General features: G+C 42.3%; 1 protein-coding gene across 1 annotated transcript; it reads right to left on the minus strand.

Moving 5' to 3' along the window:
* Nucleotides 1–402: 402 nt before the first annotated feature.
* LOC128651806 (putative nuclease HARBI1) lies at nucleotides 403–27688 on the minus strand. Its single transcript, XM_053704789.1, has 2 exons — nucleotides 27651–27688; nucleotides 403–818 (listed from the first exon to the last, which is right to left on the minus strand). The coding sequence occupies exons 1-2, from the start codon at nucleotides 27682–27684 to the stop codon at nucleotides 439–441; spliced, it is 414 nt and encodes a 137-aa protein (XP_053560764.1). The 5' UTR covers nucleotides 27685–27688; the 3' UTR covers nucleotides 403–438.
* Between the last annotated feature and the right edge of the window lie 75 nt (nucleotides 27689–27763).

Consider the following 27763-nt stretch of genomic DNA (forward strand, 5'->3'; position numbering starts at 1 on the left):
AAACCTAGTAGCTGTTAAAAATAGAGGTTAGAATAAAACAAATAAAATTTGCAAGTCTTTTTTAACTCAAAAATCCAATCTGATAACATAAAGCACTGTTGAATATACTGTCGCTTGTTACAGCTACAATTCAATGACACAATACAATGAATTAGCATCAGCTATGGAGGGATTACATTACAATAATCACATAATGTAAAAGAGTGAGAGCAGCTGTAGACACTAGTGTGATGTCACAAAGACAATGTATTACCTATAATATATTGTCTGTAATAACTTTGATCATAAACTTTATTTATTTGAAACCTTTGATAATTGAAGAGCAACAACTGTTATGTATTTAACTGTTCATCATGAGTGATTTTTAATAACCTTAATTCTTAAAAAAAAAATGGAGACAAGTTAATAAAGAAAGTTTTTTATTGATCAACTGAAACTTTAATCCTCAAACACAAAATATTGTTCTGAAACCATGTCCCTTGTTGCATTTCCACGCCTATTAGCTTGTTCTACACATATTTCTTCTGGTAAATCATCAGCATCTATTGGATCTTCATCTTCTAATGGACAGCCTCTTTTAATTGCAATATTGTGCAGTATGCAGCAAACCAATATACTTTTTGCAACTTTCTCTGGTGCATACTGCATAGCACCACCAGAACGATCAAGACATCGAAAACGCATTTTCAAAATACCGAAAGTCCTCTCAATAATCCCCCTGGTAGATCGGTGAGCTTCATTGAAACGTACTTGACTTCTGGTCTGTGGGTTGTTATAGGGAGTCAACAGCCATTCTGTACATGAGTACCCTCCATCTCCTAATAGAAGATATAATAAATATAAATATTAATATAAGAATAATTATAAAGATTCAGAACTATACAATACAATTAAACTATACAGATTACAGTCGACAAATTGGGCGCAATTTTGGTACATTGAAATGAGAGACATATTAGACGCCAGTTATGCTTACCTAGAAGCCATCCGTCAGGCATATTTCCGTCCTCGAACTTCCGGTATAACCCAGTCTGCCTTAAAATGTAAGAATCATGACAGGAGCCAGGAAAGTTAGAACGGACACTGATAATCCTCATGTTGGGGTCACAGACCATCTGGACATTCAAGGAATGGAAATGCTTTCTATTCCTATAGATCTCCTCACGAGCTTGAAGTGGTCTTACAGCAACATGGGTACAGTCTATGGCACCTAGGACATTGGGCATCCCAGCCATCCTATAGAAATTTGACTTGATAGATTGCCATTCTTCAGGGGTAGATGGCAAACAAACATATCGATGAAAAATAACCATCATAGCCCCTATTACTTTGGATAAGTGGCGTGAAAAAGCAGATTGACTCATTCCAATAATGACACTAGAAACTGCCTGAAAGGAGCCTGTTGCAAAAAAATGCAATGCAGCTAATAGTTTCAGAAGTCCCGGAATAGCTTGTGAACGAGCAGTCATCGGCTCCAAATGATCTTCAATCTCTCGATACAGGTGTAATATCGATTCACGATCAAGCCGGAATCTTTGTATGATCTCTCGGTCAGAAAGGCCGTGCAAACCAACCCGTGGAAGGAATACACGGGGGACTCGAACTCTCCTTCTTCTAACCAATCGATTAGCTACATTTCCAGTATTCTGTCTTCTAGCCCGGATTTGCATCAAACGGAGAATAAACAAAAACAGAATTCTCTCCATAGCTGCTGAAATGAACAATGTAAGTACAATGCTGATATTACTGCCTTTTATATATGTATAGACTGGTGTCTAGTGGCTTTCCTATTGTTTTGTACCTTGCCCGCCACCTAAAAGGTGGCGAGGCAAAAATAACGAGGTGGGGCGGAGATTGACGCGAGCGGACAAATAGATTTTTTAGTACATTCGTTTTTGGCGAGTTGGTGGTCAAATGTGTCTAATTACAGTAAAAAATGGAGAGGTAGCGAGGTATGGCGGATAAGTACGCTCGCAATTTTAAAGATGCGAGTTTTTACATAATTGACGGCTTTGTACATATCAGTTTGCGAGTTTGGACGCGAGATTTGTTGCGGGTAGCTCGCTGACTGCTTAGTACATGGAGCCCTTGGTGTTGCGCTGCTTGCAGTGCAACATCCATTTCACCGCCAAATACATCCCGGGAGTGCAAAACGTTATTGCTGACGCACTCTCTCGATTTAAATGGGGGCAGTTTAGGGAAGCAGCACCCATGGCGGCGAATGAGGGTCTAACATGCCATCTTCTCTTTGGCAGTTGTTGAAGATTGGGTGAGCATCTTGCCGTTAGTTAAGGCATCTTTGGCGCCAAGGACGTGGTCGGCGTACAGGAACAGCTGGGAAGCTTTCTGTCTACAAAGGGGAGTGCAGGTACAAAGGGCCACTAGGGTGCAGGTGTTAGACTGGTTAGCGCAGCTGAGGCGTGATGGGGTCAGTAGGGCTGGTGCAGCCGGGAGGCTATCGGCTGTAGCCTTCTTTAACAAAGCGTTGGGTCATGCGGACCACTCAGGAGCCTTCCTGGTTAGGAAGGTGTTGAAGGTGTTGTCCGGTCCGTTGTGTGGAACAATACCTTACGGTGAGGCCTGCTGGAGGCGAGCTGTTCTTTATACACAAGGATGGCTCAGCCTTGTCGGCGTTCCAATTCCGTAGGGTGCTTGCTAAGGTGGCTGAGAATGCGGGCTTGGACACCAGCAGGATTGCCCCACATTCTTTTCGGATAGGCGCAGCGACTAGTGCAGCGCAGAAGTGTCTCCCAGCAGTGGAGATTAAGTGCATGGGTAGATGGAAATCTGCACAGTATAAAACATATATTAGACCAACAAAAGGGCAAAGTTAAGTTGCATTATGGCACGGGGAGTTTTGTTGTTGCTGGGGTTTTATTGTTATGTTAGCTAATCTGTGCGGGTTTGTTGGTTCATGGTGGTGTACTCTGTTTTTACCAGGTGTTGTAAATGTGAAATCCCCTCCAGTTCGCGTGTGGATTGTAGGGCATTCATACATCCACTGGGCATACATCAGGGCGCTGCGGTCACCGGAGGGACAGCAGCTTGGATTCCCAACGTCCAAGGCAAGCTTCCGGTGGTTAGGGCGCAGGGGATTGTTGTGGGCTGATTTGCCGGCGCTCTTGCAGGAGGCGCACAGAAGGTGGGGGCGGCCTAATATTTTAGTGCTGCACCTCGGGGGGAATGATTTGGGGGCACTGCCCCCATTGGACCTGATTAAAAGAATGTCAGCAGATGTGCATTGGGTGCACACTTGGTTGCAAGAGGTGACTTTGGGGTGGTCGAATGTGGTTGCTCGACTGCATTGGCATCACATTGTTACTCAGAAGGCTGCATATAATGTGCGCAAAAAGATTAACAGGGAGATGGGAAGGACGGTCACGGGCTTGGGGGGCTTCGTGATCAGGCACGAAAACATCACGGCCGACAAAAAGGACCTATTTAGGCCTGACGGAGTCCACCTGACGGACGTTGGGTTGGACATGTTCCTAAAGGACGTCAGGGGAGCCTTATTGAGGGTTATTTAAGCGAGTTTAGCAATGTTGATATTTTGCAATCTGTTATTATTGTTACTGTTATTATTGTTGTTATTTAGTTAATAGGTGCCTGTTGGTTTCTGTTTGGCGGCAAGAGGTCACTTGGCTCTTGTGGTGGGTGGTCAATGCCCCGGGGAGCGGGCACAAAGAGAGAAGAGTGACGGTCCAGAAAGAAGGGAGGTGTTATGCCCGCCAGGCGCCGGCCTGGGGGTCCTCTCCCTCGCGAATGTGGGCCGAAGATCTCTCAACATCACAACTCTCTCTGAGTGCCATTGGGTGTGTACAGCCGGGTGTCACGCTGCAGGTATCGGAAGGGGCCTTGACCATCTGCTAGTAGAGGCTAGGATAGGGAGAGATGCCGCCAACGATTTTGATTACTACGAACTTGTTGCCAAGTTTTGATGTTAGGTTGATTAAGTGCCTAAGGGTAATTAGAGTAACGCTTAGGCACTAGTTAAAGTGTTTATTTAATAAACGTGGACCGTGACCGGTTCTTTCTCCCAAAAATTGTGTGCGTTGTCTTATTTATATATAGGATAAGGTTTACAGTACGGAGGATGGAATAGGGGGTTTAGACCTTATAACAATTGCCATGAAAGGGTTTTTTTTTTAGAACTGTTTACTAACAAATTTACATACAACAATGCTCCACACAAAATAGATATTTTTATCTATTCACCCCCTATAATTGTCAGTGATCTTTTTAAAAATTGTAATTAGAATAACAGTTCCCACTGTATGAAATTAACAATATACTCTATAACATTTTTTAATGTGGAAAGACTTAACTACAGTGACAATTTAACATTCTGATTTTTGTCTTTTAGTTGGGAATAAATTTAATATTTAGTTTTCAAAAAGGGAAAACAAGTTTTGCTGTTCAAAACAGATCTAAATGGGTTTTCACTTATAGGTTGCTAAATTAGGAAAGTCCAAAAATCCCATAAAAAACAGCTCACATGATTTACAGATTAATTTGAATATAATTGTTGAGTTTACTCAAGACAAAATGCAAATCCACTAAAATACCACAAAAATTTTAAATTTATTTAAATAGATAGATTGGAGTGATTTCAAATTTGAAAAACTCAAGAAAAATCAATCAAGTTACTGAACATTTGAAAAGACCCCTATTTGATCCATATAAATGAGGTTATTATATAAATGCATGGATTCCAAACATTTAAAATTATCACTTTGAGCTCCATTTATCAATGTGCGGGTGGACAGGCTTCGAATTAGGGAATATGTCTGCCCATGATCACAACTTTTATCATTGCACAAATGACTGCTTATGCAACACCACTCCCTGCTCTCAAGCAACCAATCATGTGCAAGCTGTAGCTGTCAATCGCCCCAATCAGGCTAGTCTGGGGTGATTTTAAAACGACCAGCTCAGAGCTGGTGGAATGGTTAAGAAACAGCTTTATTAAGACCACTGCTTCTTACCTCTTGGCTGTAGGCTCAGGGGCTCCAAAGATGCATATGCAGCTTGATAAATAGAGTCCTTTGTATAGCAGCTTGAGTGTTATTTTTATTTCTTATAAAGCCACACCAATTAATGAGGAAACCCAACAAATCAATTTAAAAAAACATACGAGTTGCCTAGACAACATTTCCTGGTTTGCAAGGTCATACTTTAGGTCAGTGGCATTTCAAGCATGCATGTGTGGGGCCGGGCCATGAGTGGCCAGTGGGTGGAGTTGGGGGGTCCAGGAGTATTATAGGTTGGTTACAGCATGACTAGGCCGCCATGAGCATTGTTGGAAGGGGCTGTATTGTGCCTACTCAGCAAAACTGTGGTGCAACCTGAACAATTTTTTATCCCCCTAGGACCGCCTTGTTTTAGGTTGTCCTTTATGGAATTCTTTTAGACTTTTAAGAGACCTTCATGAGAATACATTACAATCAAACAATGGGAGAACACTTGATCATCAATAAATGTTATTTATAAAAACATTTCTAGCTCTGGAATTTCAGCTGCATAGATTTTTTTGCAAGGAGAGGGACCAGCAAGTTCTTCATTTACTAATAAAACATGTCTTTTTTTCTTTAATTTGAGGGCCCACTTATTTTATACACAATACTCTTCCAAGTACACACACACATTCACAGGACACACATACTTTATTCATAAATGAACACATGTATGAAAAGATCTGATTCTCATAAATTGTGTTTCGCTAATTACAATTACATTTGTGCAAGAACTTTAAAAATATTAAAATTATTCTGCTTAAAAGGCTTACCTGTTCAATGTTCCATCTGGGAGAAATGTTCTTTTATGATTAGAATACCGGTGTCAAAATGTCCCCATGCATTTTAAAGGGGAATTTTTTTGTGGTACAAATTGTTCATGGGTTATTGCAGTTTTTTTTAATGATTTGAAATGTGTTCATAAACCACAAAAAAATACATTGATACACTTTACAAGGGGATTCTGATTGATTTGAATGTGGGCCAAAGTCTAGTTATTAGATTGATTTAGATATTGGTTATCAATGTTTAATTAACAGTATTTAATAAAGAAATTATGTTTAAATAACACTTTCGTCTCTCTGATAAAAAAAAACAAACTCCTGTATGACATGCAACTCAAATTTTGCTTGAGGTTATAAGATAGAGATGTTATTTAACCTTCTCATAAAATGTCAAAGATGTGAAAAATCCACATTTTTTAAATAATTAGGTGATGATTAGATATCTGTTGCAGCAAATTTCTCTTTCTTTGTCTTTAAGTCGGTTAACAATTTACTAAAGCTATTAATTAGGTGTTTCTAATGTTATACTTTTAATCAGCTCATTCAAATCTAGCCTTCCCCTGTATATTTTAAATACCCAATCATACGGTACAGCTTTATTTATAATATAACAGTAACCTATTTCATTAATACAGATTTGTGTATCCTGTGTCTCCTGGCTGTCACAGAAGCACCTGTGTATCCTGTATCTTCTGCCTGTCACAGAAGCACCTGTGTATCCTGTGTCTCCTGCTTGTCACAGAACTACCTGTGTCTCCTGTCTGTCACAGAAGCACCTGCGTCTCCTGTCTGTCACAGAAGCACCTGTGTCTTCTGCCCGTCACAGAAGTATCTGTGTCTCCTGCCTGTCACAGATGTACCTGTGTCTTCTGCCTGTCACAGAAGTATCTGTGTCTCCTGCCTGTCACAGAAGCACCTGTGTATCCTGTGTCTCCTGCCTGTCACAGAAGCACCTGTGTCTCCTGCCTGTCGCAGAAGCACCTATGTGTCCTGCCTGTAACAGAAGCATCTGTGTATCCTGTGTCTCCTGCCTGTCACAGAAGTACCTGTGTCTCCTGCCTGTCACAGAAGCACCTGTGTCTCCTGCCTGTCACAGAAGCACCTGTGTCTCCTGCCTGTCACAGAAGTACTGGTGTCTCCTGCCTGTCACAGAAGTACAGTACCTGTGTCTCCTGCCTGTCACAGAAGTACCTGTGTCTCCTGCCTGTCACAGAAGCACCTGTGTATCCTGTGTCTCCTGCCTGTCACAGAAGCACCTGTGTATCCTGTGTCTCCTGCCTGTCACAGAAGTACCTGTGTCTCCTGCCTGTCACAGAAGCACCTGTGTCTCCTGCCTGTCACAAACGTACCTGTGTCTCCTGCCTGTCACAGAAGTACATGTGTCTCCTGCCTGTCACAGAAGTACCTGTGTCTCCTGCCTGTCACAGACGTACCTGTGTCTTCTGCCTGTCACAGAAGTACCTGTGCCTCCTGCCTGTCACAGAAGCACCTGTGTCTCCTGCCTGTCACAGAAGCACCTGTGTCTCCTGCCTGTCACAGAAGCACCTGTGTATCCTGTGTCTCCTGCCTGTCACAAAAGTACCTGTTATTCCTGCCTGTCACAGAAGTACCTGTTATTCCTGCCTGTCACAGAAGTACCTGTGTCTCCAGCCTGTCACAGAAGTACCTGTGTCTCCAGCCTGTCACAGAAGTACCTGTGTCTCCTGCCTGTCACAGAAGCACCTGTGTATCCTGTGTCTCCTGCCTGTCACAGAAGCACCTGTGTATCCTGTGTCTCCTGCCTGTCACAGAAGTACCTGTGTATCCTGTGTCTCCTGCCTGTCACAGAAGTACCTGTGTATCCTGTGTCTCCTGCCTGTCACAGTGGTACCTGTGTCTCCTGCCTGTCACAGAAGTACCTGTGTCTCCTGCCTGTCACAGAAGTACCTGTGTCTCCTGCCTGTCACAGAAGTACCTGTGTCTCCTGCCTGTCACAGAAGTACCTGTGTATCCTGTGTCTCCTGCCTGTCACAGAAGTACCTGTGTATCCTGTGTCTCCTGCCTGTCACAGTGGTACCTGTGTCTCCTGCCTGTCACAGAAGTACCTGTGTCTCCTGCCTGTCACAGAAGTACCTGTGTATCCTGTGTCTCCTGCCTGTCACAGAAGTACCTGTGTATCCTGTGTCTCCTGCCTGTCACAGAAGTACCTGTGTATCCTGTGTCTCCTGCCTGTCACAGTGGTACCTGTGTCTCCTGCCTGTCACAGAAGTACCTGTGTCTCCTGCCTGTCACAGAAGTACCTGTGTCTCCTGCCTGTCACAGAAGTACCTGTGTCTCCTGCCTGTCACAGAAGTACCTGTGTATCCTGTGTCTCCTGCCTGTCACAGAAGTACCTGTGTATCCTGTGTCTCCTGCCTGTCACAGTGGTACCTGTGTCTCCTGCCTGTCACAGAAGCACCTGTGTCTCCTGCCTGTCACAGAAGCACCTGTGTATCCTGTGTCTCCTGCCTGTCACATAAGCACCTGTGTATCCTGTGTCTCCTGCCTGTCACAGAAGTACCTGTGTCTCCTGCCTGTCACAGAAGCACCTGTGTCTCCGGCCTGTCACAGAAGTACCTGTGTCTCCTGCCTGTCACAGAAGTACCTGTGTCTCCTGCCTGTCACAGAAGTACCTGTGTCTTCTGCCTGTCACAGAAGTACCTGTGTCTCCTGCCTGTCACAGAAGCACCTGTGTCTCCTGCCTGTCACAGAAGCACCTGTGTCTCCTGCCTGTCACAGAAGCACCTGTGTCTCCTGCCTGTCACAGAAGCACCTGTGTATCCTGTGTCTCCTGCCTGTCACAGAAGTACCTGTGTATCCTGTGTCTGCTGCCTGTCACAGTGGTACCTGTGTCTCCTGCCTGTCACAGAAGTACCTGTGTCTCCTGCCTGTCACAGAAGTACCTGTGTCTCCTGCCTGTCACAGAAGTACCTGTGTCTCCTGCCTGTCACAGAAGCACCTGTGTATCCTGTGTCTCCTGCCTGTCACATAAGCACCTGTGTATCCTGTGTCTCCTACCTGTCACAGAAGTACCTGTGTCTCCTGCCTGTCACAGAAGCACCTGTGTCTCCTGCCTGTCACAGACGTACCTGTGTCTCCTGCCTGTCACAGAAGTACCTGTGTCTCCTGCCTGTCACAGAAGTACCTGTGTCTCCTGCCTGTCACAGACGTACCTGTGTCTTCTGCCTGTCACAGAAGTACCTGTGCCTCCTGCCTGTCACAGAAGCACCTGTGTCTCCTGCCTGTCACAGAAGCACCTGTGTCTCCTGCCTGTCACAGAAGCACCTGTGTATCCTGTGTCTCCTGCCTGTCACAAAAGTACCTGTTATTCCTGCCTGTCACAGAAGTACCTGTTATTCCTGCCTGTCACAGAAGTACCTGTGTCTCCAGCCTGTCACAGAAGTACCTGTGTCTCCTGCCTGTCACAGAAGTACCTGTGTCTCCTGCCTGTCACAGAAGCACCTGTGTATCCTGTGTCTCCTGCCTGTCACAGAAGTACCTGTGTATCCTGTGTCTCCTGCCTGTCACAGAAGTACCTGTGTATCCTGTGTCTCCTGCCTGTCACAGTGGTACCTGTGTCTCCTGCCTGTCACAGAAGTACCTGTGTCTCCTGCCTGTCACAGAAGTACCTGTGTCTCCTGCCTGTCACAGAAGTACCTGTGTCTCCTGCCTGTCACAGAAGTACCTGTGTATCCTGTGTCTCCTGCCTGTCACAGAAGTACCTGTGTATCCTGTGTCTCCTGCCTGTCACAGTGGTACCTGTGTCTCCTGCCTGTCACAGAAGTACCTGTGTCTCCTGCCTGTCACAGAAGCACCTGTGTATCCTGTGTCTCCTGCCTGTCACATAAGCACCTGTGTATCCTGTGTCTCCTGCCTGTCACAGAAGTACCTGTGTCTCCTGCCTGTCACAGAAGCACCTGTGTCTCCGGCCTGTCACAGAAGTACCTGTGTCTCCTGCCTGTCACAGAAGTACCTGTGTCTCCTGCCTTTCACAGAAGTACCTGTGTCTTCTGCCTGTCACAGAAGTACCTGTGTCTCCTGCCTGTCACAGAAGCACCTGTGTCTCCTGCCTGTCACAGAAGCACCTGTGTCTCCTGCCTGTCACAGAAGCACCTGTGTCTTCTGCCTGTCACAGAAGTACCTGTGTCTCCTGCCTGTCACAGAAGCACCTGTGTCTCCTGCCTGTCACAGAAGCACCTGTGTCTCCTGCCTGTCACAGAAGCACCTGTGTATCCTGTGTCTCCTGCCTGTCACAGAAGTACCTGTGTATCCTGTGTCTGCTGCCTGTCACAGTGGTACCTGTGTCTCCTGCCTGTCACAGAAGTACCTGTGTCTCCTGCCTGTCACAGAAGTACCTGTGTCTCCTGCCTGTCACAGAAGTACCTGTGTCTCCTGCCTGTCACAGAAGCACCTGTGTATCCTGTGTCTCCTGCCTGTCACATAAGCACCTGTGTATCCTGTGTCTCCTGCCTGTCACAGAAGCACCTGTGTCTCCTGCCTGTCACAGACGTACCTGTGTCTCCTGCCTGTCACAGAAGTACCTGTGTCTCCTGCCTGTCACAGAAGTACCTGTGTCTACTGCCTGTCACAGACGTACCTGTGTCTTCTGCCTGTCACAGAAGTACCTGTGCCTCCTGCCTGTCACAGAAGCACCTGTGTCTCCTGCCTGTCACAGAAGCACCTGTGTCTCCTGCCTGTCACAGAAGCACCTGTGTATCCTGTGTCTCCAGCCTGTCACAAAAGTACCTGTTATTCCTGCCTGTCACAGAAGTACCTGTTATTCCTGCCTGTCACAGAAGTACCAGTGTCTCCAGCCTGTCACAGAAGTACCTGTGTCTCCTGCCTGTCACAGAAGTACCTGTGTCTCCTGCCTGTCACAGAAGCACCTGTGTATCCTGTGTCTCCTGCCTGTCACAGAAGTACCTGTGTATCCTGTGTCTCCTGCCTGTCACAGAAGTACCTGTGTATCCTGTGTCTCCTGCCTGTCAGTGGTACCTGTGTCTCCTGCCTGTCACAGAAGTACCTGTGTCTCCTGCCTGTCACAGAAGTACCTGTTTCTCCTGCCTGTCACAGAAGTACCTGTGTCTCCTGCCTGTCACAGAAGTACCTGTGTCTCCTGCCTGTCACAGAAGTACCTGTGTATCCTGTGTCTCCTGCCTGTCACAGAAGTACCTGTGTATCCTGTGTCTCCTGCCTGTCACAGTGGTACCTGTGTCTCCTGCCTGTCACAGAAGTACCTGTGTCTCCTGCCTGTCACAGAAGCACCTGTGTATCCTGTGTCTCCTGCCTGTCACATAAGCACCTGTGTATCCTGTGTCTCCTGCCTGTCACAGAAGTACCTGTGTCTCCTGCCTGTCACAGAAGCACCTGTGTCTCCGGCCTGTCACAGAAGTACCTGTGTCTCCTGCCTGTCACAGAAGTACCTGTGTCTCCTGCCTGTCACAGAAGTACCTGTGTCTTCTGCCTGTCACAGAAGTACCTGTGTCTCCTGCCTGTCACAGAAGCACCTGTGTCTCCTGCCTGTCACAGAAGCACCTGTGTCTCCTGCCTGTCACAGAAGCACCTGTGTCTCCTGCCTGTCACAGAAGCACCTGTGTATCCTTTGTCTCCTGCCTGTCACAGAAGTACCTGTGTATCCTGTGTCTCCTGCCTGTCACAGTGGTACCTGTGTCTCCTGCCTGTCACAGAAGTACCTGTGTCTCCTGCCTGTCACAGAAGTACCTGTGTCTCCTGCCTGTCACAGAAGCACCTGTGTATCCTGTGTCTCCTGCCTGTCACATAAGCACCTGTGTATCCTGTGTCTCCTGCCTGTCACAGAAGTACCTGTGTCTCCTGCCTGTCACAGAAGCACCTGTGTCTCCTGCCTGTCACAGACGTACCTGTGTCTCCTGCCTGTCACAGAAGTACCTGTGTCTCCTGCCTGTCACAGAAGTACCTGTGTCTTCTGCCTGTCACAGAAGTACCTGTGTCTCCTGCCTGTCACAGAAGCACCTGTGTCTCCTGCCTGTCACAGAAGCACCTGTGTCTCCTGCCTGTCACAGAAGCACCTGTGTATCCTGTGTCTCCTGCCTGTCACAAAAGTGCCTGTTATACCTACCTGTCACAGAAACACCTGTATCTCCTGCCTGTCACAGTGGTACCTGTGTCTCCTGTCTGTCACAGAAGTACCTGTGTCTCCTGCCTGTCACAGAAGTACCTGTGTCTCCTGCCTGTCACAGAAGTACCGGTGTCTCCTGCCTGTCACAGAAGTACAGTACCTGTGTCTCCTGCCTGTCACAGAAGTACCTGTGTCTCCTGCCTGTCACAGAAGCACCTGTGTATCCTGTGTCTCCTGCCTGTCACAGAAGCACCTGTGTATCCTGTGTCTCCTGCCTGTCACAGAAGTACCTGTGTCTCATGCCTGTCACAGAAGCACCTGTGTCTCCTGCCTGTCACAGACATACCTGTGTCTCCTGCCTGTCACAGACATACCTGTGTCTCCTGCCTGTCACAGAAGTACATGTGTCTCCTGCCTGTCACAGAAGTACCTGTGTCTTCTGCCTGTCACAGAAGTACCTGTGTCTCCTGCCTGTCACAGAAGCACCTGTGTCTTCTGCCTGTCACAGAAGACCTGTGTCTCCTGCCTGTCACAGAAGCACCTGAGTCTCTTGCCTGTCACAGAAGCACCTGTGTATCCTGTGTCTCCTGCCTGTCACAAAAGTACCTGTTATTCCTGCCTGTCAAAGAAGTACCTGTGTCTCCTGCCTGTCACAGAAGTATCGGTGTCTCCTGCCTGTCACAGAAGTACCTTCAGTCTATTGAGGGAAAAATATTGCATTTCTTATAACAGAAACACTATATTTTAAAATTGCAAACTGTCCTATTAAAATTTGTTCAAGGTGTGAAACTTGTTTTCAAAAGACTTCCACTTCAGCCCCCACCATTGTTAAAACTTTGATGTATCCAGTCTCCAAATTGAATCAAGCTACACCATTTGTTTTTAGGACTATGAGGCCTATTTATTAAAGGTCTTGCGGACCTGATTCGACAGTGCGGATCAAGTCCGCAAGACCTCGCTGAATGCGGAGAGCAATACGCTCTCCGTATTCAGCATTGTACCAGCAGCTCACAAGAGCTGCTGGTGCAACACCGCCCCCTGCAGACTTGCGGCCAATCGGCCGCCAGCAGGGAGGTGTCAATCAACCCGATCGTACTTGATCGGGTTGAATTGTGACGATTCCTGTCCGCCTGTTCAGAGCAGGCGGACAGGGTTATGGAGCAGCAGCCTTTATACCACTGCTTCATAACTGCTGTTTCTGGTGAGTCTGAAGACTCGCCAGAAACACAAGCCCACAAGCTCCATATGGAGCTTGAGAAATGGGCCTTTTTATCTTATACACAACAACTTAAGTGGATTAAACATTTATCCAAGAAAAGGTAACAAGACTTTTGCCAGGAAGAACCCCTGCTGTTTGTAAACACAAAAAAGAAACACAGGTGGAGTCCCATTGTCTAGAAACAATTGTGAATAGATTTACAAACCTATGGGTCACACTCATATGTTAATGAGATGCCTGCTGGCTTAGGGGCCAACTCAGACACAGCGTAACAAAAACAAAATACAACATTTGTTTGGGAAGGAAATGCAAAAAGTTAAAAGTCTGAATTGTATATAAAAAATTGTTACATAAAATGGTGATAAATGCTGTACAAATTATGTACCACATGTTTGAATGTATAGATAAGTTAAATATGGAATTAAGTATATGAAATAACCAGTATGGTGTGTGTATATGTGTGTGTATATATATATATATATATATATATAACACATAGAGACACCCAGCACTCACCAGCTAGCTAACAGCTAAGATAAAATCACAACTGGAAAGGTTAGTTACCGCATCTGGCCAAATGGGAAAAGCTCAGGCACCACGTTAAGGTCCTTTCCACTGCCTGAGTCCCTAACACAGCCACACCATGCGAGCTTACAAAGCAAAACAAACTCAGAACAAAGAAGGAGTGCACAGGTGGATGTAATCACACAGAGAAATACAAAACACGGAAGGGAACTGCACTCCAAGACCGGACCAGGTACACATCCAGTGACTCAGCAACATCCCAGCCCTGGGTGCTAAATAGCACTCCAAAAAAGCTGTGATGTCACCAGAGCCACAGGCAGTTAACCCCAGTCCGGAATGGTTGCAAGAAACAAGGGGGATTACAAACAAAAACTAATACAACATATAGAGACACCCAACACTCACCAGCTAGCTCACAGCTAAGATAAAATCACAACTGGAAAGGTTAGTTACCGCATCTGGCCAAATGGGAAAAGCTCAGGCACCACGTCACGGTCCTTTCCACTGCCTGAGTCCCTAACACAGCCACACCATCATGCGAGCTCACAAAGCCAAACAGACTGAGAACAAAGAAGGGGTGGACAGGTAGATGTAATCACCCAGAGAAATACAAAACACGGAAGGGAACTGCACTCCAAGACCAGACCAGGTACACATTCAGTGACTCAGCAACATCCCAGCCCTGGGTGCTAAATAGCACTCCAAAAAAGCTGTGATGTCACCAGAGCCACAGGCAGTTAACCCCAGTCCGGAATGGGTGCAAGAAACAAGGGGGATTACAAACAAAAAGTAATACAACACATAGAGACGCCCAGCACTCACCAGCTAGCTCACAGCTAAGATAAAATTACAACTGGAAAGGTAAGTTACCGCATCTGGCCAAATGGGAAAGGCTCAGGCACCACGTCAAGGTCCTTTCCACTGCCTGAGTCCCTAACACAGCCACACCATGCGAGCTTACAAAGCCAAACAAACTGAGAACAAAGAAGGGGTGCACAGGTGGATGTAATCACCCAGAGAAATACAAAACACGGAAGGGAACTGCACTCCAAGACCAGACCAGGTACACATCCAGTGACTCAGCAACATCCCAGCCCTGGGTGCTAAATAGCACTCCAAAAAAGCTGTGATGTCACCAGAGCCACAGGCAGTTAACCCCAGTCCGGAATGGTTGCAAGAAACAAGGGGGATTACAAACAAAAACTAATACAACATATAGAGACACCCAGCACTCACCAGCTAGCTCACAGCTAAGATAAAATCACAACTGGAAAGGTTAGTTACCGCATCTGGCCAAATGGGAAAAGCTCAGGCACCACGTCAAGGTCCTTTCCACTGCCTGAGTCCCTAACACAGCCACACCATGCGAGCTTACAAAGCCAAACAAACTGAGAACAAAGAAGGGGTACACAGGTGGATGTAATCACCCAGAGAAATACAAAACACGGAAGGGAACTGCACTCCAAGACCAGACCAGGTACACATTCAGTGACTCAGCAACATCCCAGCCCTGGGTGCTAAATAGCACTCCAAAAAAGCTGTGATGTCACCAGAGCCACAGGCAGTTAACCCCAGTCTGGAATGGGTGCAAGAAACAAGGGGGATTACAAACAAAAAGTAATACAACACATAGAGACGCCCAGCACTCACCAGCTAGCTCACAGCTAAGATAAAATCACAACTGGAAAGGTAAGTTACCGCATCTTGCCAAATGGGAAAAGCTCAGGCACCACGTCAAGGTCCTTTCCACTGCCTGAGTCCCTAACACAGCCACACCATGCAAGCTTACAAAGCCAAACAAACTGAGAACAAAGAAGGGGTGCACAGGTGGATGTAATCACCCAGAGAAATACAAAACACGGAAGGGAACTGCACTCCAAGACCAGACCAGGTACACATCCAGTGACTCAGCAACATCCCAGCCCTGGGTGCTAAATAGCACTCCAAAAAAGCTGTGATGTCACCAGAGCCACAGGCAGTTAACCTTAGAAAGGACCTTGACGTGGTGCCTGAGCTTTTCCCATTTGGCCAGATGCGGTAACTAAGCTTTCCAGTTGTGATTTTATCTTAGCTGTCAGCTGGCTGGTGAGTGCTGGGTGTCTCTATGTGTTGTATTACTTTTTGTTTGTAATCCCCCTTGTTTCTTGCATCCATTCCGGACTGGGGTTAACTGCCTGTGGCTCTGGTGACATCACAGTTTTTTTGGAGTGCTATTTAGCACCCAGGGCTGGGATGTTGCTGAGTCACTGGATGTGTACCTGGTCCGGTCTTGGAGTGCAGTTCCCTTCTGTGTTTTGTATTTCTCTGGGTGATTACATCCACCTGTGCACCCCTTCTTTGTTTTCAGTTTGTTTGGCTTTGTAAGCTCGCATGGTGTGGCTTTGTTAGGGACTCAGGCAGTGGAAAGGACCTTGACGTGGTGCCTGAGCTTTTCCCAATTGGCCAGATGCGGTAACTAACCTTTCCAGTTGTGATTTTATCTTAGCTGTGAGCTAGCTGGTGAGTGCTGGGTGTCTCTATGTGTTGTATTACTTTTTGTTTGTAATCCCCCTTGTTTCTTGCACCCATTCCGGACTGGAGTTAACTGCCTGTGGCTCTGGTGACATCACAGCTTTTTTGGAGTGCTATTTAGCACCCAGGGCTGGGATGTTGCTGAGTCACTGGATGTGTACCTGGTCCGGTCTTGGAGTGCAGTTCCCTTCCGTGTTTTATATATATATATATATATAAATATATATATATATATATATATATATATATAAATATATATATATATATATATATATATATATATATTTGATTTCTATGTTTATGTATTGTACATGAAGATATATACTGATTACCTGATCAACAGGGGTGATCAAATTCTACTCCCAGATATTACCATATATTAAGGAATCATGACAGATTAAGATATACATATAATGAGAAATTATAGTAAAATACTATATAATTCATTATGCCTCATCTGTAACATACACTTACCCATGGGATACCCACATAGGGAGATATATGTATATGCCTTATGTATAAATATCTATCTAAATCATGAGGATTTAATTTTAAACTGATGCATTTTAGTTAATCAAAAATATTAAATAAACATATGGAGATTGATGTATATATAAATTATCTCCCTATGTTAAAGCCCATGTAAATATATTTTTAAGAAGACAGTAACCAAATGATAAGCCATGAACACATGAATACTTTTTAAAATATATGTTTTTAAGAAAGATAAAATGTAAGATATAGTTCATCTTTATGGCACAACTCACCATCGCCATCTTGTGGCCAGTTAGTAAACGTACAACCAGCTATACTTAACATTGGGTGAATTTTTCCCAAAAGTTAATTAGTGTTTATCCAATCACAGCATTGCAGATCCTCACACATCAGTGAATGGCTGTTAGAGATTAGGGCGGAGTAATAGTTCAGGATAAATTGGGTCACAGGACACACACAAAGGATTTTACACTGATTGAAAGTGAGCTGAAAGCTCTGTCCAAAAATTCCCTGAAAGAGAACTTTGAATCCTGGTGGTACCCATCTTATATTTTTGATATCCTTTGAAACTTTTGCCTGTTTTTCCTGCGGACTAAGAGATTCTGTGGGACCGGATACAGTAACAAGTATAAAAATTATTTAAAGGGACAGTAAACCTAAAAAATAATGTTATATAATTCTGCACATAGTGCAGAATTATATAACATTATTTAGGTGCTATAGCCATAAAACCCTTTTTTCACTTTTAATATTTAAAAAACATACCGCTTTTACAGACCCGCTCTCTGCTCTCTGCTGAGCGGGTCTGTTTTTTTTAGTCAGCGCATCGGGCCAGCTGTATAGTCACAGCCTGGCCCGACCGCGCCATAAGACTAAGTGCAGCTCGCTCCTGCTCTGTCTGACAGCAGGAGCGAGCTTCACTTAATGCTATGGCGCGGTCGGGCCGGGCTGTGACTATACAGCTGGCCCGATGCGCTGACTAAAAAAAACAGACCCGCTCAGCAAAGAGCAGAGAGCGGGTCTGTAAAAGCGGTATGTTTTTTAAATATTAAAAGTGAAAAAAGGGTTTTATGGCTATAGCACCTAAATAATGTTATATAATTCTGCACTATGTGCAGAATTATATAACATTATTTTTTAGGTTTACTGTCCCTTTAAATAATTTAAGAAGTTATGGCATAAAGTCCTTATTGAGATAGGCATGATATAAATTATAAGCCCATTAATATATATATATATATATATATATATATATATATATATATATATATATATATATACATACAGTATATATGTATGTACTACCCCTATAGTCTGGTTTACATTGTCTAGGAATCTAATTCACCAAACAATACAAGAAATCCTTTCATAGATATTGTGTAGTTAATTTTTAGCTCATTGTAAGGAAAACCCTGGGCGTTATGTTTAGATATATTTAATTTTAGTAGTTTTATATTCCCTAAGGCTGAGACTTGTTGAAGCATTATAGAGGTGTTTTTTTGTTTGTTTTTTTATGTGTCCGTTGGCTGTAGATATTCATTCTGAATCTGATTAATTGCATTGTATTGTTAAGTTACCAAGACATAATTTTAATGGTAATATTTGGCAAAGATTGTATTAAATAACCGTTCTTAGTAACCCATACTGCATAGTTGGTTCTCGCTGATGTACTTTGCATTGTTATGACTGCACTGTTAGATCTGTACCTACTGGGTTAAAACGAAGTCTAATAGCATATTTTATTTCATAGTGTAACAGAGAGTTTGTTTTGTGTATAATTAAATGGTATATCGCTTGTTAGTATATTGTTTAATAAATCTGTATATATTTTTCCAAACTGAATCCTCTTTACTCCACAAGTATAATTACCACCTGACTAGAAACACAGTAAAATAATACAAATCTATGGGAGGTTACTGCTGAGACAATAGTAAATTATATTGTAACCTAGGATATACTTACACGTCTCGGCCTCAAGTGGGCACCTCCAGTCTTGGCCTCAAGTGGGCATCTCCAGTGGGCACCTCCAGTCTCTGGCCTCCAGTGGGCACCTCCAGTCTCTGGCCTCCAGTGGGCACCTCCAGTCTCTGGCCTCCAGTGGGCACCTCCAGTCTCTGGCCTCCAGTGGGCACCTCCTGTGTTCAGCCTAAGTTTGGACTTCTGTTCCTTGCCCCATAGTGGGCATTTCCTCAGACTCCAGTTCTGGTGTGGGCACGCCTGCTCACTTATCCTTCTTCCAGCCTCCAAGTCTCCAATTCCAGTGCAATAAACTTACTTACTTGTCTGTTTCTTAAACATGCCTAATAGGGGTAATTCTAGAAAGATGCACATTCTGCTGGCCCCTTTCAGTATTCAAGATAGTCCTAAATCTGCCACCACCTTGCATAAACTTTATACCCCAGAACCTGCTCATCTGAGTGACAGTACCCACATAAATATACAATCTTAAAGACAGGCAAACACCCCTCCCATTTGCTGTGACTCCAACCAACAGGGTTGATTCAGTCTGACTGAAATTCTTAACTTTTCAGCCTAACTCCTCCTACAGGCCACATAAAGGTCAATAACTCCTCCCTCAATTTCTATCCTCCACAGTTGTCATTACCTGATGACCAACTAACCCTCACCATGGGACAGGATTTACAAATATGTAATATTTATTAGCAGATTATTATTTGCAAGTCACTATAGGGATTTATATAATATTTTTCTTACTAGGTTTTTGATTTGGCTTAAAGGACCAGTCAACACAGTAGATTCGCATAATCAATAAATGCAAGATAACAGGACAATGCAATAGCACTTAGTCTGAGCTTCAAATGAGTAGTAGATTTTTTTCTGACAATTTTAAAAGTTATGTCTTTTTCCACTCCCTCTGTACCATGTGACAGTCATCAGCCAATCACAAATGCATACACGTACCATGTGACAGCCATCAGCCATTCACAAATGCGTACACACTTACTCTTGCACATGCTCAATAGGAGCTAGTGACTCAAAAAGTTTAAATATACAAAGAATGTGCACATGTTGTTAATGGAAGTAAATTGGAAAGTTGTTTAAAATGGCATGCTCTATCTGAATAATGAAAGTTTAATTTTTATTGAGTGCCCCTTTAAGTTACGATTTTAAAGTGTAACTGCAAGAATAGTACAAAAATCTTAAGAGCGTTAATCTCTCTTACCTCCCTTCCAACAAGAGTGAGCGGGGGGTGTATTTAAGTCGGTGCTTAGGAGAAGCGTCTCTGCTAAAATGGCAAAGTCCAATCATGCACAGACGGCTAACATAAGCAGAAATCCCAAATTAGTCAAATCCAAACATTATTCGAAAAAATATAAAAGCATAATCCATAGCAAACAGGTGCTAAGATCACATACAGTAGCTAATGTTAGAGAGACCATAGTCCCGGTGTAGACACGTTTAGTGTGCATGCACACTTGGTTACTGCATGTGGATTGCACTTTTATATTTTTCCTTATAAAGCTTGGATTTGACTCATTTGGGGTTTATTTTGTGAGCCGTCTGTGCAAGGATCATTGTGTGCATGCAAGAATGTACTAGCCCTGGTACAAATAGGTGAGATGAGATTGCCTTTATTTACATTTCCGATTATTACAACACCAATTAGATAATTGTTTCCTACAGATAACAAAACTTTAAATAGAAGTACGAGTAAATAAGAACATGATTTCTGCCACTAACTTTTGACCCTGAGCTTTGCTCTTTTCTACATTTTGGCCTAGATTACAAGTGGATCGCTATTGATAGTGCAGGTATGCTATCTATATCACGACCCTGCTCTTGGAATAGAGCACAATCTTATTACAAGTCAGTAGTAAAAAAGATTTACTAGAGAATGTTAGCACAGCCGGCATGTTCTTAGCGCACTAATTTCTGATATTACATAAGGTGAGTTATATATTGCTTGCAACCTGAAGTAAGTTGATAGGGCTAGAATATAGAGTATATCTTTTTTTTTCCAGGTGACCCAGCAGATTCATCCATTCTACCATTGTTTTATGTACAGTAGCAATATTATGATACATAAGAAACCTGCAACAAAGAGTTTGAAAAAATGCATTTTTTAATTATAGTGCTGCAGAATCAGTTGGCGCTTTTCAAATACCTGATAATAATTATAATTTTAATAAACACAATATTGTGTGTGTTTTTTCCTCTCTAAACTCTATAAAAAAGAAGGGGTTATCCTCATTTAAATAAGTTCTTTTTATAGTTATGTTTCTTTGATCTGCGCAAGGTTTACATATGAGGAAAATAATAATAATAGCGGATACCATTAACCAATCAAAGGGCCAGTTTACAAGTGGCGCACTAATTTACGCTCATGCTCGAGCGTTAACTGTGCTAGAAGTACGTTTTTTGTGCTCTCCGGGTTGAGTTGAAAATAAACAGTTTTCGTTCTCATGCTAACTCGACGAGTGCAAAAAGTCAAAGTTAGAATATCACGTTTAATTTAAAATAAATAAACTGTACACTCTACTCACAAGCAAACCCAATTGCATATTCTCGTTTGTGCTAACCTGACATGAAAATATGAATATTTCACATTCCAATATTCTTCACATAAAAGAATATGTTCTTCATAAATATTTCTACATATATCTGATGGTATTTTGGTACAATATATACTGTATCTATACCTATATACATAAATTATTATATATAGGTATAGATATATACAGATATATAGGAATATCTATTTATAAATACTTAGAACACATTCTGCTATATGAAGAACATTGGAATGTCAAATATTTACAGTAAATACCTAGTTAAAACCTTTATTAAATATTAATATTGCATAAATATGCTTTTACGTGTTTTCATCTACTTAACTGGAAATGGATCCAATGCAAGTAACTTCTATATACAGTATGTCTATATATGTATTTATGTGTTTATATGTGTATATATGTCTGTAAATACATAAATACACATATACCCATATAAATACATATGTACACACATATAGACATTTTTAGAGATGTATATGTCTTTATCTCTATGTTAAAGCCCTTTGCCTGGCTTTTTTTTACTAACACCTGAGACCTCATATCTTTAAGACCTTAAAACTTTTGTGTGCAATATTTTTTAGTATAATTCTTATTAGAATGTGTTATTATATGTAAGTATACTTTGTAATCTATTTTGATGTGTTTTGTGACACTTTTTTGTTTTGCAAAATGGTTATCCAGAGCTCTGAGGATGCGGTAAGCATTCTAGCATAAATCATGATTGTGCGCAAGCGGTTGCATTTACTTGTAATATGAGTGGTAAACCCGAATAGCGCAAACACCCATGATAAACCCCTTATCGCTTGTGCATAACTGTTAGCACTCCACTCATAATTAATTTTGGCCCATAATATTTTACACCCTTAAAACTGAGAAAATGTATTGCTAAAAACTTCTGCTATAGCATCTGATCTGGGACCAATTATTTAGTGTTAGTGCTACCAACAGAACTACTGATTATATACAACATTAATTATATGACTTTAAAGCTCCAATGAAAAAAATAAACCTACAACAACAGCATCATAAGATGAAATTACTTTCTGATAACTTTTATATAGAAAAAGACTGTCATATTTAGAAAATAGTCTATCCCACTTATTTCCATAGAGTCCAATATAGCAGCCACCACATAGAAGGACAATAGCCAACAAAGTGTACAAATTATGTAAGATAATAAAGAAAATGTTCATTAGCCATATACCACTGCATACATCACACCTGGAATCAGGACAGTTACAAAAGTTCTAAGAACATAGGATTAAATTAATCAACAAATTGTTACAGCATATACCTAAAGTATATTATTAGAGCTATTTTGTAGTTCAAACTATTACAGAAAATCACCTCTGTGATGAGCAGATCATGTAATGGTTATTCTGGACTATGGCTTACAGGAATTTAGCTGCATAAATCTCTTATTTAAAAGATATCTCAGATATGGCAAATATGATGTAAGTACATGAACCCCATTACTAGTGCTCTTACTTCTCATTCAGAAAATGTATTTTTCCAGGACCTTAAACTATTCAGCAAGATTCCCAGCTCCAGTCTATTTCTATTATTATTCAAAAGATGTTACTCACAATAGAATCTTGACGCCACAAAAAACAAAACAAAACATAAAAAGCAATCATAGGGCGCCATGTACTAAAGGTCGAGCAGACAAGCTTCTCAACTTGAAAAGTTGACCGCTTACCTTTGCAACATACAGGCAGCGGGCGAACAAGATCCGCTGCCCATATGTATCATTACAAGCTCAAGTGAGTGTGTAATGCCCGCCCCTTCTCTCAAGCGACCAATCGCGTGAGAGAAGGGACTGTCAGTCACTGAGAGCAAGCAAACTATCAATGATTTCCCCTTGCCAAGAAGCAACAGTTTAATGATCGCTGCTTCTAACATTGCAGGAAGTAGACTCGCATATGTGAACCTGCCCCGCAAGGGCTCCAGAGCACCTATCACTATTTAGTATATGGTGCCCATATAGCGTATTTATTGTAGATTCTTGCAACTTATAATAACCCATAATTTGATACATGGGGGCCGATTTATCATTGCCCAAATGGAGCCAAATACCCCTGTTTCTGCGCTTGCCTTGCCTTCATTCTCGCCGGAAACAGCCCCTGCTATGGCCGATTGGCCATGAATCTGCAGGGGGCAGCATTGCACAAGCAGTTCACCAGAACTGCTTGTGCAATGATAAATGCTAACAGCGTATACTGTCGGCATTTATCGATGTCTGGTGGACATGATCGCTACAGCGGATCATGTCTGCTAGACAAATGATAAATCGGCACCAAAGTGACATCATTTCAATTAATTGTAACCCTTCCTTATTGTTTTTCTCCAATAATTTACCTATAAAATTCCCCATTACATTATATTGTAGATTTTGTAGCTATATAACTACGTTTTGAAAAGATTTAGAATATGCTCTTTTAATATTTAACTACAAGTTTATGCTGTTTTGGTTTCAAATACTGAAATGCACAGACTAATAATTATTTAATGTCAAAATCAAATTATCAATATGAAAGGTTATATTTAGTTATTTAATATTGTTGGGTGATACTTGGCGTGTGCAATTATTTGAGTAGAGGCTCATTGGAGCCCCTAAGAGCACTTCAATGTTATATTAATATACCCAAGGCCCTAAATTATGTGAAGATAACCCCCTTCTTGTTTTAACTATATTGTTTAGAAAAAAAACACACCATTGTTTGCAACTTTGTTTATTAAAAATGTTATTTATATATATATATATATATATATATATATATATATATATATATATATTCCTCTCTGAACAACCCCAGATGATCGTTTCTGCCTTTATCAGGCCTCGTCAATGAGGTGCAGCAGTATTCCTCTAAGCACACTGAGCAAGGAGTCCACGTCTGGTTGCCCCTTTTTCCCCATAGGGAGACTAAATACGCACAGAGAGAAGTGCACTTACAGGAACAAACAACCAGCTCAATACCATTGTTAATAAATGTACAAGGAGTGATAGTCTGGACGGTAAAAGAGAGATACCTCTTGAACCACTAGCTCCTATAGGAGGCGCTAAACTAATAAAAATGACTGGAGTGATCAAAAAATATGACCACAATGACAAAATATAAAATATAAAAATACAATAAATGATAAATGATAACAAAATATCACGGACAAGAGATAATTACAACCAGTCTTTGGATGGTGTTATAAAAGTCCAATGGATATCCTCAAAAAGCATAGGACGTAGTAGGCAGCTCTCTGACTTCACCTGATAGGATGATGAACCTCTGTAGCATAAAAACAAAAAGAAGGACAAAGGCACCACATGTGTAGATCAGTAAACACCAGATAATCCAGAAATGGAAAAACACCGGGTACTCACAAGTGGGATGGCACTCAGTTGTGCCGGTAGAGTCAGGCTGGTATTCTGCAGCAAACCAGCTGGCTGATGTAGAACAATCCTCACCACGACCCAATGCCTTCCAATGTGACTGTATCACTGGAACTGGGAGAGAATGTAGAGAGGAGGGCAATCTAGCCCCTGGGTAACTGAAAGGGAGTCTTTAACACCATCCACTTAGCATGTGTATGAATCAAATAAGTATTTTATTAAAAATAATAAAAAATACCAAAGGTATATAGCAAATGTTACAGCTGGGTGTATAAAGAGTCTCCCCAGTGAAATACAAAGGATAATAGCGACGCGTTTCTCGGGGGGCTCCGCGTTTCCTCAGGCTTGTATGCATGTTATGTTTCTGCCATTTAAGCAGATCTTTTCTAATTGCTTTGAATAATGGGATATAGTTTGCCTGGTATAGACGGGTAGAGTGAGATGGCAATCTAATACCTAAATATGGAATATGTTCCCTTGCCGATTTGAAATCAAACTGTATCACAAAAATCTTGATAATATGTCCTGGAATATCTTTAGGGAGAGCCTCACATTAAGAAGTATGCATGTATGTCTGTCTAGTGTGTGTGGTGTTTGTATGTGTAATGCAGTGTGCATGTATGATGAGTGTGTGCATGTGTAGTCCAGTGTGCGTGTAGTCAGTGTGTGTGTAGTGAGTGTGTGTGTGTGTGCATGGTTAGTGTGTGCGTGCATGTCTGTCTAGTGTGTGTGGTGTTAGTATATGTAGTGCATTGTGCATGTAGTGCAGTGTCTGTGCATGGTGAGTGTGTGCGTGTATGTCTGTCTAGTGCGGGGTGTTTGTATGTGTAGTGCAGTGTGCATGTTTGATGAGTGTGTGCATGTGTAGTGCATTGTGCAGTGTGCGTGTAGTGAGTATGTGTGCGTGTAGCATCTCTCTGTGTAGTTTGGGTATTTTAAACACCTATGTAGGAGTTTACATCTCTGTTAAATTATACCCAGCAAAAGCTTTATCTGTACATGTATATACAACTAAGAGGTGGACATATATTTCATATACACAGGATGTAGGTTATAAAGCCTGGTATAGTTGGGTAGAGTGAGATGGCAATCTAATACCTAAATATGGGATATGTTCCCTTGCTGATTTGAAATCAAAAGTTATCACAAAAATCTTGATAATATGTCCTGAAATATCTATAGGGAGAGCCACACATTAAGAAGTTAACTTTTATTGTGCCCGGCTTAAGCTCGTATTACAAGTTAAAAGTAAAATGCTTGCACACGAGTGAAACCCGATGCATGCTAACTTCAGGACTTCAGACATTGTAACCAAGCTAACGCATTCGCCCCATGGAATTCAATGAAGCATGCTATGAAAAAAAAAAAACGCTTGCTAACCCGAAACCGTGTTAGACCAAGTGCGCTCAACCGGATGTGAATTTGGTTTATTTAGTTTTTATTTATTTATTTATTTTAAACAAGCTTTATTGATTTTTTTACATAAAGGCATACATTGTGAATAAAAAATTGACTGGTACATACAATCTTTTGTTTTGCATCTTGAACAACAAATTTGAGTCACATCATCTCCATAAGTCAATATGCAAGTTTTTATTAATATGGATTTGGGAACATCAATTAGGGCGTGTTCTCATGTCCAAATTTTATCACCCTTCAGTGTTTAAAGGGATACTAAACCCAATTTTTTTTTCATGACTCAGATAGAGCATGCAATTTTAATCAACTTTCTAATTTACTCCAATTATCTTTTTTTTTCGTTCTTTTACTATTTTTGTTTTAAAAGCAGGAATGTAAAACTTAGGAGTCGGGCAATTTTAGGTTCAGCACCCTGGATAGTTTTTACCAATAAGCAAATGTAACCCAGGTCTGAAAAAAAAAATGGGCTGGCTCCTATAGGGCTGGTGCAAGGATTTTTGCCTATACAGGCGAAGGTGTATTCTGACGTCCCCAATCCCCCACCATGACACCATAACCCCCCGACAATGCCACCCACCCCAATATCAAGCATAAATATATATATATATATATATATATATCAGTGGTGTATTTAGGTTTTATGCTGCCCTAGTCACTCAAAATTCTGCTGCCCACCCCCGCATCTCCGATTGTAGGCCTTGTTTTGGCCATAATAATTGGTCAGGGTGCAACGTGATTATTTTTTGTGTTTATGTTTAAGCGTGCGTGTGTTACTGTGTGTGTGTGTGTTTGGTGACTGTATGCGTGTATATCTGTTTAGTGTGTGTGGTGCAGTGTGCATGTATGATGAGTGTGTGTATGTTTAGTGCAGTGTGCGTGTAGTGAGTGTGTGTGTGCGCATGGTTAGTGTGTGAGTGTATGTATGTCTAGTGTGTGTGGTGTTAGTATATGTAGTGCATTGTGCATGTAGTGCAGTGTACGTGTAGTGAGTGTGTGCGCATGGTGAGTGTGTGCATGTATGTCTGTCTAGTGTGTGTGGTGTTTGTATGTGTAGTGCAGTGTGCATGTAGTGCAGTGTGCGTGCAGTGAGTGTGTGTGTGCGCATGGTGAGTGTGTGCGTGTATGTCTGTGACTGTCTAGTGTGTGGGGTGTGTGCATGTCTGATGAGTGTGTGTATGTGTAGTGCATTGTGCAGTGTGTGTGTTGTGAGTATGTGTGTGTGTAGCATCTCTCTGTGTAATTTGGGTATTTTAAACACTTATGTAGGAGTTTACATCTCTGTTAAATTATACCCAGCAAAAGCTTTATCTGTACATGTATATACAACTAAAAGGTGGACATATATTTCATATACACAGGATGTAGGTTATAAAGCCAATGTAGAAAGTTAGTAATGCCACATGCAGACAGTCCACCATTTATGAATACACAGGGTACAGAGATATCCAGAAATCCTGCATACAGAGAGTGCAGGTAAACAATCATTAGACAGACTGAGCTTCCTCAAACTGTTTTTTTTTTACCTGTTACAGATATCCTAACCAATCAAGCCACAACCCAAGTAAAAAAAATAACAAATCACTGTATATCTCTTTAGCAGACAAGGAGTCAAAAAGACTTTTAAAGAAAGGTCTTTCTTCACTCACCTCCGTTATAAGCAGGGAGATTGATTGGCAGCATATACCGAAACTATCTAACCAGGAAGAAGTCTGAGCTGACACTTGACCTGAATAAACACTTTTAATAGTTGAGGGGGGAG

This window comes from Bombina bombina, chromosome 3, assembly GCF_027579735.1.
Source record: "Bombina bombina isolate aBomBom1 chromosome 3, aBomBom1.pri, whole genome shotgun sequence".
Classification (NCBI taxonomy): domain Eukaryota; kingdom Metazoa; phylum Chordata; class Amphibia; order Anura; family Bombinatoridae; genus Bombina; species Bombina bombina.

Coding starts and splice junctions, on each gene's coding strand:
- LOC128651806 (XM_053704789.1), bottom strand. CDS start 27,684: ATGCTGCCAATCAATCTCCCTGCTTATAACGGAG. Junction 819..27,650: donor TCTCCCTGCTTATAACGGAG/GTGAGTGAAGAA, acceptor ATCTTCTATTAG/GAGATGGAGGGTACTCATGT.